General features: G+C 38.6%; 1 protein-coding gene across 4 annotated transcripts in view; it reads right to left on the bottom strand.

The window, feature by feature from the left end:
* The window catches only part of ITSN2 (intersectin 2), an 83,677-nt gene that overhangs the window by 40,700 nt on the left and 29,442 nt on the right, over positions 1-13,535 (bottom strand). For 3 of the 4 annotated variants that reach the window (XM_057427603.1, XM_057427604.1, XM_057427606.1), the window contains exons 4-12: positions 11,873-11,936; positions 9,288-9,451; positions 8,084-8,281; positions 7,124-7,220; positions 5,369-5,511; positions 4,087-4,150; positions 2,091-2,228; positions 1,888-1,973; positions 648-910 (exon numbers count right to left, since the gene is read on the bottom strand). In XM_057427603.1, coding sequence (XP_057283586.1) covers positions 648-910; positions 1,888-1,973; positions 2,091-2,228; positions 4,087-4,150; positions 5,369-5,511; positions 7,124-7,220; positions 8,084-8,281; positions 9,288-9,451; positions 11,873-11,936 — 1,217 coding nt within the window. Of the gene's footprint in view, positions 1-647; positions 911-1,887; positions 1,974-2,090; positions 2,229-4,086; positions 4,151-5,368; positions 5,512-7,123; positions 7,221-8,083; positions 8,282-9,252; positions 9,452-11,872; positions 11,937-13,535 lie in introns of those variants that run through there. The other variant, XM_057427605.1, reaches the window with a different exon arrangement.

Genomic DNA, 13,535 nt, shown 5'->3' with positions numbered 1-13,535 from the left:
TCGGAGACCATGATTCAATATAATGTGCTCTGTTTCTAAATAGCATAACGACAACACAACATAGTGTCTTTTGAGAAGTGTTCTTATATACAAATTTCAGCATCAAAGAATGGAGGAAGTCATCCTATAAGATTCTTCATGCCATGCTCTTAACTCAGGATGAAGAGAAGCTACATAATTCAGACTGAAAGACTGTTTAGCATCGAATAATGCTCATAAATGAGCACACAGACAAATAACTGCTCATAACCTTTGAGTATTTTATAGATAAAATACGCAAGTAAGTCTTACGCATGGCTGAGACAACAAATAGGAGCAAATCTGTCTGCAGTTCAACTGTCAATTATGAATTCAGTACAATCTTGTCTGGCTAGCAGATTTTTGCATAAGTCTAAGAAAACTATCAAAGAAAATCTCATCTGTCCTGAAAATCTTCAGCCTACACCAACAGTTGATTCATTTTCAACAGATACAATGATTTCAGACAGAAATAATGGTCTGTCCCCAAGACAACTTGCGCCAATGGCCATGTGAGGAGACAGAACCCAAGCCAGAATTCAAACCCTGCATGCTCTGTCAAGTGAATACTGTATATGCATGCACATATTCCTTAAACCATTAAAAAAAAACAATTTCAAGAAAACAACCTCCCGCCTTTCTATTTCTTTCCTCCTCTTTTCTTCCCTTTGTCTTTCCAACTCTTGCTGTCTCTCCAGCTGCTTTTCCAGTAACAGTTGTTTTTTCCGTTCCAGTTCTTGACGTTTCCTCTCCTTTTGCTCTTGTTTTTCTCTTTCTCTCTGAGCCTTACGTTCAGCCTCTCTCTGCTGCTGTTCCAACAGGACCTGACGGCGTTTTTCCAGCTCCATATTTCCCCTCTCATAGTTGGCTTTCCTTTTGTCCTCAAATGTCACTAAAATAAAGAAAAGTAGTTATTTCTGTTCTGTGCAAAACACTGCCCTCAGACAAGTACTTTGGTTATGTTACTAAACATAGATACTTTCTGGCAAGCTCAGGTTGTTGGGTCATGGATGAGTTAAGCATGTTGCATCTGTTAAAGTATAATTTCTCTTTCCAAAGCTACCTTTAAATTTTCCTAAGACTATCCCAATGTATGTGGGGGGAATAGTTTAAAACCAACCGAGAAAATTACTTGAATTTTAGAGGAAACGTGAAAGAACAGATTTTATAAGCCATGAAAGACTTCTGTTAAAAAGGTTTTCAACTGTGCAAGAAACATTAACACAAAGAGAAAGTGCTTAGTTTTTAAGGGTGTTCCCTGCAAGAGTTCCTGGAGTTAAAAACAGCAGAAAAAAACCCAGGATCAAGTCCAATTACTGCAGCATAGGATAAAAAGAGATACAAAGGAATGATTTAGGCTCCCAGCAACCATCCTTCCAAAAAGAGAGGCAAGTCATGTCTTGCAGTGTGCATGTAAGAGACCTTTGCTGGTAGAATGAGGGAGTCAACAGTAGAATCTATGTTACGTGCAAGTTGCATCTAGTTTCCAGAGAATTAAACTACATTGGGACCCCCTGCTTCCAAAATGTCCAGAACAAAGTAATGTCTGGAACTTTCAACTGGAAAAAAAAATTTTGCAGTAGCATGGCAGCATTTGTCCATAAAGGATTTCTTATCTAAAATACATTATTAATCAGCACACTTTTCCTTTCCTGCAGCTAAAAACAGGCCTTATTTTTGCCTTCTCAATCCTATTAGATGTAATAGGCTGTCTACTTCCACTTAACAACCCTCCTACCATCCAAGTTAAAAGGGATCTATCTTCCTAAAGGTAGCTCTCTAGCGATTTGATTGTGTCTTCCACTTTCTAAATGTTTCAATGCCCATCAAAGACAGCCTTATACATTAAGAATGCAAAGCCTATTTTACCGGGTTGTTTTTTCTGTGGCTCCTCCTCTTGCACAGACTGGTAAGAAGGCAGAGTTCCATTTATATTTTCAGTATTTTTTGCACTCCTGGATGAAAAAAGAAACCAGCTCACCATTGTTAGAGAAATAACACAGTTCTTTTCTTTGTAAAAAAAAAAAAAAATATTGAACATGTATTATGTTTCACTGCCCTCAGTGATGTACCTGAAAGAAGGTGGTACCAGTTCAAGAGGCAGAGTCAGTGGCAGAGGTTGCCCAGCTTTGGCCATATCTGTTAGGTGCATGGCTAACACAAACTCATCAGCTTTCAGCTGTCCATCTCCATCAATATCAGCTAGTGACCTGCACAGTTTTAACAACAATAATGATTAGAACTAAGCATCAAAATCATTCACAAATGACAGCTGAAACAATTCACTTGAAAAATTAGTTTTAAAATAGAGAATTCCTGTGAAATTTCCTGGTAAAAATAATTACAATTAATAACATGAATAGTTCATGAAGGCAGATATTATTTTTTTAATAATGTACTGCTATTCAGATGTTTTCATAACATACACGAAAAGGACAGGAAAGGTTAAGAGACATCTCTTGATTTACTGCATCACCAGGAGACAAACTGGGAAGAGAATCCAGCATCATTCTTAACGAGCTCAAAATGCTAGTAACCACTTTTCCATACTTTTTCTAATTAAAAAAAACCCAAAACATTACATAAAATTACAGCAAATTCTATAACAGGAACCTTTGCACAGAATTATTTTTTCCCTTGTATCTTCTCAACAGCGCAAGGAAGATGTGAGCTGCCCCAGAGTACCTTGCAATGAGTGAGGAAAAGATTACCTACCCTCTTTAAGGAGAGGGCAAACCACACAATCACATGATTAGCCTACAAAATGCTTTCCACACAGCTGGGGTGGTGTGTGCATTGGGGGTAAACCAGTGAAATGTTTCCAGAGCTGCAGGAAAGAAAAGGAACCTTTTCCTGCCAAAAGGCAGGAACCTTTCTCAAGGAACTGTCTGTGTAGATACAATTGCAGGAATATGTCCTTAGAGCTCACTGAAGTTTAACACTTAGTAAAACAACTGCTTGTTAAAAAAAAAAATAAAAAAAAAAAAAAGGGCAGCTAAAAAAACACCAAACCCTGCTAAAATCAAAAAGGAAACAACAAAACAAACACCCAACACACACACACCACAGTGAAAAACAAAAGCAGGAGATGATGAAATGGGATTTTTATTATGTTCACAGACCAGCACTATTCACATATAACAATACCATTACAGTAATCACCATGAATAAAGCACCCCAGTAGAAACATTGGTAATTCCTTACTTTGGGCAAAACTGAAACTTGGGCTGTTAATCTTCTCTATAGGGGTATACAGACCTCCTCACATGAGTTACTGATATCTTCAGGCTAGGCAGCCAGGAGGGAAACAGTCATTATACACCTGTTTCATTTCCCCATACTCCAGAGTACAGGAATACAACCTGACATTCCATCTTTACTTTCACAGCATACAATCAAACAAGCTGAACAAATATAAGGAATATCTCATCTTGCTGCTGCTAGACACAAACAAATGACTGTCCTGAGATAAAGAGGAAGAAGAAAGGGAACTCGGAAAGGGATGTAACGCACCAAGCTATTGCGAAGTCTGCTTGGCCAGTATATTTTATGTGTAACATCTGAGTTATGTCTGAAGGCATAATCCAGCAGAGCAGATTATTCAAGCTTTCAGACAACTGTAAACACTCCCACCACCACAGTAAAGACAAGCCTTAAAAAACGTAATATGCAGATATCTTTATAAGAACCTCAGCAAAACTCTAAAAAGCTGAAAGGTATCTTCATTTTAAATCTTCCTCCATGTTTTAAAACAGACAAGCTTGACTTCTGAATCCTTCTAAAATGAATAAACCCTCATCTCAGTTAAACTAGCACATCACTGAATCAAAACCTGAAATTAGTATCAGCACTATTTGATGGAGTTTAACAAAAAAAAAAAAAGAAAAAATATAGAGTCATGGTATCTTTTGAAACAGAACTAATTCAAAAACAAGTTTTAGTAACAGCTTAGTTTCAGTTTATGATTTTAAATCTATGGTTTCCCTCTGTAATTTCTTATTTAATACAGTACATTTCCTCTCATAATACCAAAACCACACTGAATTCATAATCAGTAACTAAACTTACCAAATAGTAGCCAACTGAGTCTGTGAAAGGTTTGACTGCAGAAGGGCATTCCTTGCTTGAAATCCTTAGTGAAAATGTAAAATTTTAATAAAATAAACACTTTGAACAAAGATTCACATGTAGCGAAAAAATGGGTCACGAACTGGGGCATGTTTATTTTTAATATTAATCTAATCCACTTTCATCAATGGCTGACAGTTGGCTTTACTTCCAGGCTTAACAGGCTTTACAACCTGAACACAATGAAGATGTAAATATTTGTGTCTTTTTCACTCAAGAGCACCTAACAGAAAAGCTGACATGAAAAATTGGTATTTATGGTAATCTCCTCAGCTGTTTAAAAAGCACAGCTGACAGTCTACCTGATCTTGAGCTAGCACACTTGAAAGCTTTCCTTTGATAGTAAAGAAACATATACCTTTCTGGGCAGGTCAGTGAAACCTTCAGCCCAAAATCAACTGAATAAGATAAAAAGTACTGAGTCTCTTTCTTGGTAAGGGTTTATTTAAAATAGGAAATGTAGTCAGCTACAGACATACACACTGACTTTATACCTACTAACTTCTAGGCAAGTGCTTTACTCTACAGTGAGTAATCTGGTTTTATCAGAACTTTTTAACAAAACTCTACTCTTGCATTAACTGTGTGGAGTCTTCCGTAATGACCATAATGCTGTGGCACAGCACAAATGTCACTGAAAATCAGCAAGGAATGACTCCCTTAAATTACTTTTTACAAGTACCAATGAATGGCTGCAGTACCAGGGTCTTTCCCAAACTGCTTTCTTTGGAAAGATAAAGCCCAAATATCTAAGCAATTACTAATATGCATACATCAGAGCACATGGCACAAAAAATGATTGTGAGATGTCCTCCATTTTATAAAGTCATAAGAAAGAGTCTCAGTCCAAAGACTGATGCTTGGAAAATGACTGCTGATTTTATGTAGCTAAGTTCCCCAGTCTGGTTCTCAGGCTCTTTTAGTTAGATCCCACTATTACTACTCTTCTCCTCTTCCCCTTGACAGCTGCTGTAGCTTCAGTCTACCTGAGGAGACTTCTGTCTCCTTAGACTCCCCCAGGTCTAACACTGAGTCCAAGCCAGTAAATTGATGGCTATTTTCATTTCTTGGCTTATTGGAACCAGCAGCTGAAGCCCACTTTCTCCTGCATAGGTCTGAATATCAGGTTTTTATTTCATATGCAAGTCAAACCCCAAGCCGGAATTCCATCCCCCAGAAAACACTGCTGGTTTTCCCACTCCATATCAAATGCTACACTCACCTGATAAATATCCACTCATACTTTTATCAAGACTGTTAAATTTCTGTCTGTATTTTAATCTGGAGGCCTGAGGGACCGCCCAGTCTGAGGATACAATCTTTGGCGAATTCCCAGCTAGTGAAGCACTAGAGGAAGAATTTGAACTGTAACAATTTAAGAAAAGGAAAGAAAAAGAGATAAAGAAAGAATTCTAAGTTATTTGGTTTAATAAACAGGCATTGAAACAGAAGATATCTAGTATATTCTGGTAACATTAAATAACTTTCACAAAGTTTTACCTCTGCTAATGTGCTATAGATTATTTTCAACACTACTATGGGATTTCACTGTGAAAATGGACACATATCTAAACCAAAACTCTTGAAATCGAGATCCTGTTCCCTCGGTATCACAGGCACTAATGCCACCTAATTCATTAGTCCACCACTGCAAAATAACACTATAGAAAACCACAGGAAAACATCTCAAATTTGATAAGAATGTTTACAAGGGCAGTGAAGCATTGGGCAGATGTCTAAGCAATTTTAAGATGTATGCAAATGAACAACCATAAGCATAAAAAGTTATCTGATATACTGACACGCAAGAAACAGCTTCTAATGGTGTTAAAAGTCACTATATTCCACCTCTTTTTTCCATTAGTGACAATGACAGGCTGAATGGAATTTTCCCAACTCATTCAATTTCTGCAGAATAGGGCTGATGGAGTGCTTAGATATACCTATAAACCTTCTACCTGTAAGTACCAGCATTTTCATAGTGTCCCATCTTTGAACATCAGACAAACCCAGGTGCATCTGGCCTGCCTTATTTAAGGCAACCCCCTATTCTGTCAAATAAAAAAAAAATACTATCTGCAGTGTTATTCAAGGCAATAAAGAATGCTGATAGAAACAAAGCCTTTCCAGCCTGATGCTGGACAGACATCCTTTCCACAGAATTAGGTAACGTGATGGTGAAAATGCTGTCAATAGTAACACTGAAGGAGAGCTACTTTGTAACATTACAACGCCAGGCAAGAAAAGTTTTTGTTAAAAAAAAAAAAAAAAGTTCAGAGATGATTACAGGCACACACAATGTCTATAATCATCTCACTGAACATCTAACATCAGGTGCCTGCATGAGGAGCCCAAAGTAAGACGTGTTCACCCTACATGCCTTATATCAACAGAAATGAAGGTGCACCTTTTCTAAGTCCCCTTCCAGAACTCAGCTGGGATGAGATGCCCCCAGTACTGCCTTTTGGGAGACTGTTCCCTTGATGCCAAATGGGATAGGTAGGTCTAATCCCTCACTTTGTCTATGGCAAAGCTCTAAAATCAGTGAAGCAGAGCAGCTGACTACAAAGATTCATAATCTTGTATTATTCATAAAACAAATTAATGCATAAATATTTATAACAAATACTGTTCATACATTCCTGCTCATTACATGGTGCCCTCTAAAATGAATGAGCACATCAACCCATAAACATTGCTTTTATAACCACTTGGGAAGTTTTACTTCTATTTACTAATGAGCTATCTTCCCTTCTATTTGGCACCGCTTTCTTACATTTGAACTCCTCTCCTACTTCTTGACAGATTTGCCAGACTACTGAAAATATTATTGTGCATATCAAAACAATCCATTTTCAGACCTGACAGGTCATATTAAATAGACTAATTTTTAATATACTTTGAAAATAGAAATCTTCCACGAGTTTCGCAAGGTATACAACTCACAATACAACCATTTTAAACTTAATTTTCGTACCTGCTAGATCCTAAGTCGATTAGTGACTGTGCCTTCTGTATATTAGTGCCACCAAACCCTCCTGCCATGGCACCTAAAGAACCAGTATGAGGCAGTGCTGAAACAAACAAACAACAACAAAAAAAAGCAAAACAAAAACTGTAAAACAACCTGGTATAAGGTAATGTTTTGTAACAAACACTCAAGGTTTTGACAGAAATCAGAAAATTTGATCAGTGCCTTGTTGTTAACTAGTTAGAACTGATTTGACAAATGTGAACTCTGGAAAAACACACACACTTTTTAGTAACTTTTTCTTAAACACACATTCAAATATTAGCATTCCTGTCTGGAATTAGACATAGAGAAAATAAGATTCACAATTCTGAAAACAAGTACTGGACTTTACTATATGTCCTGGGTTCAGCAGTAGCAGTCATTTTTCTCCTTAGTAGCTGGTGCAGTGCTGTGTTTTTGACTTTCAGCCTGGGAACGGCGCTGATGGCACCAATGTTTTTAGCTGCTGCTCAGTAACGTTTACTCTGACCAAGGACTTTGTGAGCCTCATGCTCTGCAGGGAGGAGGGGAAGCCAGGAGGAAGCAGAAACAGGACACCTGACCCAAACCAGCCAAAGAGGTATTCCCTACCACAGTACGTCATGCCCACTATATAAACTGAGGGCAGTTACCCAGAAGGGCTAGATCAGTGCTCGGGTAAGGCTGGCTATCGGGCAGTGGGTGGCAAGCAGTTTTATTTTCTTCCCTTGTTATTTCCCTTATCATTATTATTATTGGTGGCAGCAGCAGTGATTTGTGTTATACCTTGGTTACTGGACTGTTATCTCAGCCCGTGGAAGTTACATTCTTTTGATTCTCCTCCCCATCCCTCCAGGAGTGGGGGGAAGAAAAAGAGGGTGAGTGCGTTAGCAGCTGCATGGTTCTGAGTTATTGGTTGGGATTAAACCACAACACTGTACTTACTTAAAGAGAAAGGTACGGACAAAGGTTGTAAAAGGTTAGATGTTCCATTTGGCAGCGAGGACATACTGACAGAAGGCACCAGGGGAGTGGACATAACCAAAGGAGGAACAGAAGCCATGGAGGTCAGAGACATGTTAGCTAATGGTGTGATCGTAGACACAGACGTTGGCATGGACAGATTTGGCATACTACCCATTCCTGGAGAAAAAGACAACAATTCATGATTTAATATTGCAGAGGCTCCAGCAAGAACTCCAAGCTCCTATGCTAGGCAAAAACTACACAAAGCTGTGACAATCCTCTACAGGGAAAAGCTGGTAATGTTTCTGAACTAAGTCTCCTCCAACCATTGGCCTTGGAAGGATCCACACTACTGTAAAGTCCCTACTTAGGGACCCATGCAAATGGTTTCTTTCAGGCAGCTGCCTGAAGTGATTAAGGGCACTTGAATTTCTGGATGAGCCTTGTGGAAGATAACCCTTGTATGCAGATGAGATGACAGAAAGTTAATAGGAAGTAATCATATACCAACCGGAGCTGTCTATAAATGCAGGCACTTGTATGCAAAAGCACAAGGTTTAGCAATGGGCAGATATTTTAAGTCATGTGTGTAATTAATATATGCATACATTTCAGCATAGAAGTATGCATTAATTCTGGAATACAGCTCAAGTCATTATATATATTTTGTTCTACAAAACAACAAAATACCAACAGGCATGCACTGAATCTGAAAATATCATCAGAAAGGGGAAAAAAAGTTAAAATAATTCTGTTCAATTGATCATATAACCAAACCAGACAAGCCAATTAATTTTGAAAAAATATTTAAAGTAAGTGTTCCACGGAAACTTTGACGTTTACTGAATTTAACTTCAAAAATCCCAAGTATAAATAGCTAGATGAGTAGGAGGGAGACAAAAAAAGACTATCAGTACAAGAGCCTGCAAGTGGGATGGCAGATGTGAATGGCCTTCTTGCACCTCATGTCAAAAATTCAATAGAAGGTTTACCATTAACTGTCTTTAAATTATCAAAACTGTCAAGAAAGTAACTTTGTGAATTTCCTAAGTCAGAATATCCTTGTTTTTTTTTTTTCCACTTATTCACTCAACTGTCATGGTCAGATTAACACTTGTATTTGGCTGCAATTAACTGTGGATTTTTACCTCTGAACACTAAGTAATTATGTATTCATAAGTACCAAAGCGAGCTGACATTAGTGGTGAAAATACTGGAGCTTGTTTCATGACAGGAGGGAGAACTGCAGGCAAGTGCTGTCCTTGCAATTTCAGCTTGATGAGTTTCATGGCTATAGAGAACTCCTGTTGATCCATCTTTCCATCCTTGTTCAGGTCCGACAGTGTCCTTAAAACCGAAATAAAACAAAATCAGAAAAGCCCACAAGGGAAAAAATGTAAATTTAACTTCTTCACTTAATGAGAAGCTTTTCTATCTGTTTTATTTACTGGTTTTGTACAAGAAAACCATTTACAGATTTTCTACTTTTGATAACATTCAAACCCTCAGAAGTTTGACTACACACTTGGTTGCCTACTGCAGAGTTCAAAGTTGCTCTATATTAAAAACTTGAGAAAGAAGGAAGACACTTGGAAAAGCAGTAGTCCTCTGCTCAGTGAATAGACCTGCTGCCTCTGCTAGACTATTTTCTGTGGTACTAGCCAAACTAATTATTTTAAATTTATGTCTGGTAATGTAAGGAAGAAATACAAGAATCCGAAACAGGAAGATGCAGAAACCTGCTAAAGGCACTATATACCCACTGTGAAAACTCCATTAAACCACAAAACATGAGGGCTTTTTAAGCCCGATATCCACAGTGTCTTCCTCTGACACTTTTGCAAATAAATTTAATTACAACAGAAAATATATATACAACAATGCATACATAAAAAGACTGAATTTCTGGTCAGACAGAAAATATGAAATCTTAGTAGATGTGAGGACTGGACACAGGAGAGTAAATAAAATCAGGAAGGAAAAAACAAAAGTAAATCAGACTTGGCATTAAGCTACATTTAGCCTATCATTCTGTTACTATTAATTATAAAACCCCAAGACCTTATGCAAAAATTTCTTTACCACTCTTTTCTAGGCAATTTAAGAGTCTGAAGAAGAAACTAAGTTTGCACTTAGTTAGTTTTGTTAATATTCTTTCACAACTCCCACACAAGGAGTTATTCTTAATTATTATGAGCCTCCACTGTGTGCCTTTTAGCACATATGTATCTTGATAACAACCAACTACCCCAAAATGAACACTATTCCAGTGAAGACTGAGAAGTGTTGCAATCACCACATACATGCTGCCAAGAACAGGTGTGTTTCTAGTTTCTGTATTATAGCATTGGTTGCTATCATAGAATGGCTTGGGTTGGAAGGGACCTTAAAGTGATTCCAGTTCCAACACCCTGCCACAGGCAGGGACAACTTCCACTACAGCAGGTTGCTGAAGCCCTGTCCAACCTGGCCTTGAACACTGACAGGGATGGGACAGCCACAGCTTCTCTGGGCAACCTGTGCCAGTGCCTCACCACCCTCATTGTAAAGAATTTCTTCCTAATATATGATCTACATTTCCCTTCTTTCAACTCACAGCCATTCCCCTTTGTCCTGTCACTCCATGCCCTTGTAAAAAGCCCTTCTCCAGATTTCTTGTATGCCCCCCTTTAGGCAGTGGAAGCTGTTCTAAGGTCTCCCAGGAGCCTTCTCTTCTCCAGGCTGAACAAGCCCAGCTCTCTCAGCCTGTCTCCACATCAGAGGTGCTCCAGTCCTCAGAGCATCTTTGTGGCTTCCCCTGGACTCACTCCAACTTGTTCATGTCCTGTTGGGGGCCCCGAAGTTGAATGCAGTACTGCAGGTGGGGTCTCTCAACTGTGAGATGGAGATTTCTCAGTGTATTATAACTGACCTTCTACTAACACTTTCTGTGGCTTTAGATTTTTTTCCTGTCTTCTACTTGCAGTGTATTTTCCATTCCCAGTTTAGTAGCATATATTTTTTCCCATACTTAACCTTATTGCCATTTTAGTGGTTACCAGTATTTCAAACATCATTCAATTGGTATCTCCAGCAATTCCTTAATCCATTATTTACCTCTTTTTTCTTTATTGTTATTTGAAGTGTTATTTTTTTACCTCCTTTACCATTATATTATTAAAAATCATAGAAATGGAGAACCACAGAATTGGAATAAACCTTAAATCTCATTTAGTTCCAAGCCCCCTTCTAGTGGAAGGGACACTTTCCACTAGACCAGGTTGCTCCAAGCCCCATCCAATCTGGCCTTGAACACTGCCAAGCATGGGGCAGCCACAGCTTCTCTGGGCAACCTGTGCCAGTGCCTCACCACCCTCATAGTAAGAATTTCTTCCTAATATCTAATCTAAATCTCTACTCTCTGTCACTTTAAAGCCATTCCCCCTTGTCCTGTCACCACTTGCTCTTATATGTATTCATAAAAAATATAAATATAGCTTAACCTTTGTGGCAGTCCACCAGGCACTTCCTTCTATGAGAGTCTTGCAATTTATCACTGGTTTTGTTTCAAGCACTTACTACAGTTTAAAAAGGCTGTCTTCAATATGATACAATCTGAATTAACATCATGAGAAATATTTAAAAAGATACTGCTTTTTAATTAAAATAAGGATGCAGACAACACCCCTACTTCAACTGCTGAAAGCCTCTTTGAGACAACACACCCTAATAAAGATAGTATTTGAATGCTACCCATCTCCTAGGAAAAAAGAAAAAAGAATACCTTACCATATTTCAGCAAGGATTGAAGCTGGTAGACCTGACTGCATAAAAAAGTTACGTGCTTGGTCACCTGTGATAAACAGGAAAGACAGACAGACTTTTACACTAAAGACACAGATTTTCAGAAGACCTCTGTACTCCCTTGTGGGATCAAAGTTTCAAAAAGGAACCAGCATGCTAAATACCAAGCTTTCCAGTTTCATACCACCTAACCCCTTCCTTAGTGACAGTGACTGGCAGGTACCCATATATTCTGCAATCCTGAATCTTTGCTTTGAGAAGTAATTTCAGATAGTTATAGAAAGCTTTAACAGGTCACAAGTCAACAGCTGTTAACAGTTTTAAAGATTCAAGATTAAGAAAAGTAAAAATGACTGAATATTTAGTCCTGAACCAACTGTTTTGACAGGGAACAGTGAGCATGCTATTTCTTTCCTTTTCCTTTACCCAATCTAACTTGAGCCAGTATTGCTTCTCCAGAAAATCTGGGAGAATATCACATTCTGAATAATATTCTGTTCCATCAGAGAACATCCACTATTTCAGTATTTCAGGAAGGGAACGGGAACTATTGTGCAACCTCATATCAAGTTCCAAATCAATTGGCACTGATCATGCTGTAAACAAACATGTAGTAAAACGTGGATAATAGTGTTAATGCCTACCTATGAGTGAATTACAGATACTTCAAGCTAAGACTTCAGGTTATTCTTTCACCTCTTTCTTCCCTTATATTCATACGCCACCTTTCATTTCAAGCAGTTGCCAAATAAATAAGGAAGCCTGCAGATATATGTGCAGGTAAAAGCTAGATGTGGCCTACAGGTAGTCCCTGGGACTGAATACTTTTCAGCTAGTGGTAAACACAACCTCCCAGTGCTGTGTGACCAGAGCAGCAGTTATGTATCACTTAGCCAGAAGATGTGCATGTTCCAAGCAGACAAATTCCCACTTTCTCCTCAGTCCTTTTTGGCCCAAAAAGAAGAAAAGCCGAGGCAGTGGAGTCACCAGACAGGGCATCAGCAGATAGTTAGGCAGGTAGAAACAATTATGTGCTCATGCACATACTTGATTTAAGAATGGGGCATTTTGCCAGTGAGCTTGAGTCTTTTCTTGGTATCACAAGCAGATTCTTATACTTAAAAACTGCAAATTCTGAGATGCACAGCAACATGACCCCATTGTTTCAGAGCAGAAGCAGCTAAATGCAACTGGAACTGACAGCAGGCCACTGTGAAATTCCATTAGCCTATCCAGAACTCACTGAAGGCCCAAGGGTTAATAAATTTCAAGCAGTCATTAACAAGGACAAGCTGTCAGCATCTCTCTCCCTGACTCTTCCTCCAAAACAAAGCTACCTAACAGCACAGTATTCTCTAACACTGTTCAGACAGAGGAGAGCCACTTCTGGTGTCTGTGGCGTCACTTGCCATAATAGCTACTGTAAGTGTTCCTTGGCAGCCTCCCATCTAAGCACAGATTTTGCCTGATACTCTTTGATTCTGAACCTAGACAGCATATAACTGCTAGCTGCAGAAGTGACAGGGTTAATAAAAGAATGTTCCTGTGCCACACTTTAGCCGAAAGCTTGTATAAGTTTAATAATAACCCGTGGCTGTTTGTCCAAAGAATATGGTTATTAGTCACACAACAAATGGATAGAAATAGG

The sequence above is a fragment of the Pezoporus wallicus genome, unplaced genomic scaffold (assembly GCF_028554395.1).
Source record: "Pezoporus wallicus isolate ANWC-B61680 ecotype Strahan unplaced genomic scaffold, APGP_CSIRO_Pwel_v1 contig_6464, whole genome shotgun sequence".
Classification (NCBI taxonomy): Eukaryota; Metazoa; Chordata; class Aves; order Psittaciformes; family Psittacidae; genus Pezoporus; species Pezoporus wallicus.
The sequence above is the reverse complement of the archived record's forward strand: the minus strand, read 5'-3'. Positions and strand labels throughout refer to the sequence as shown.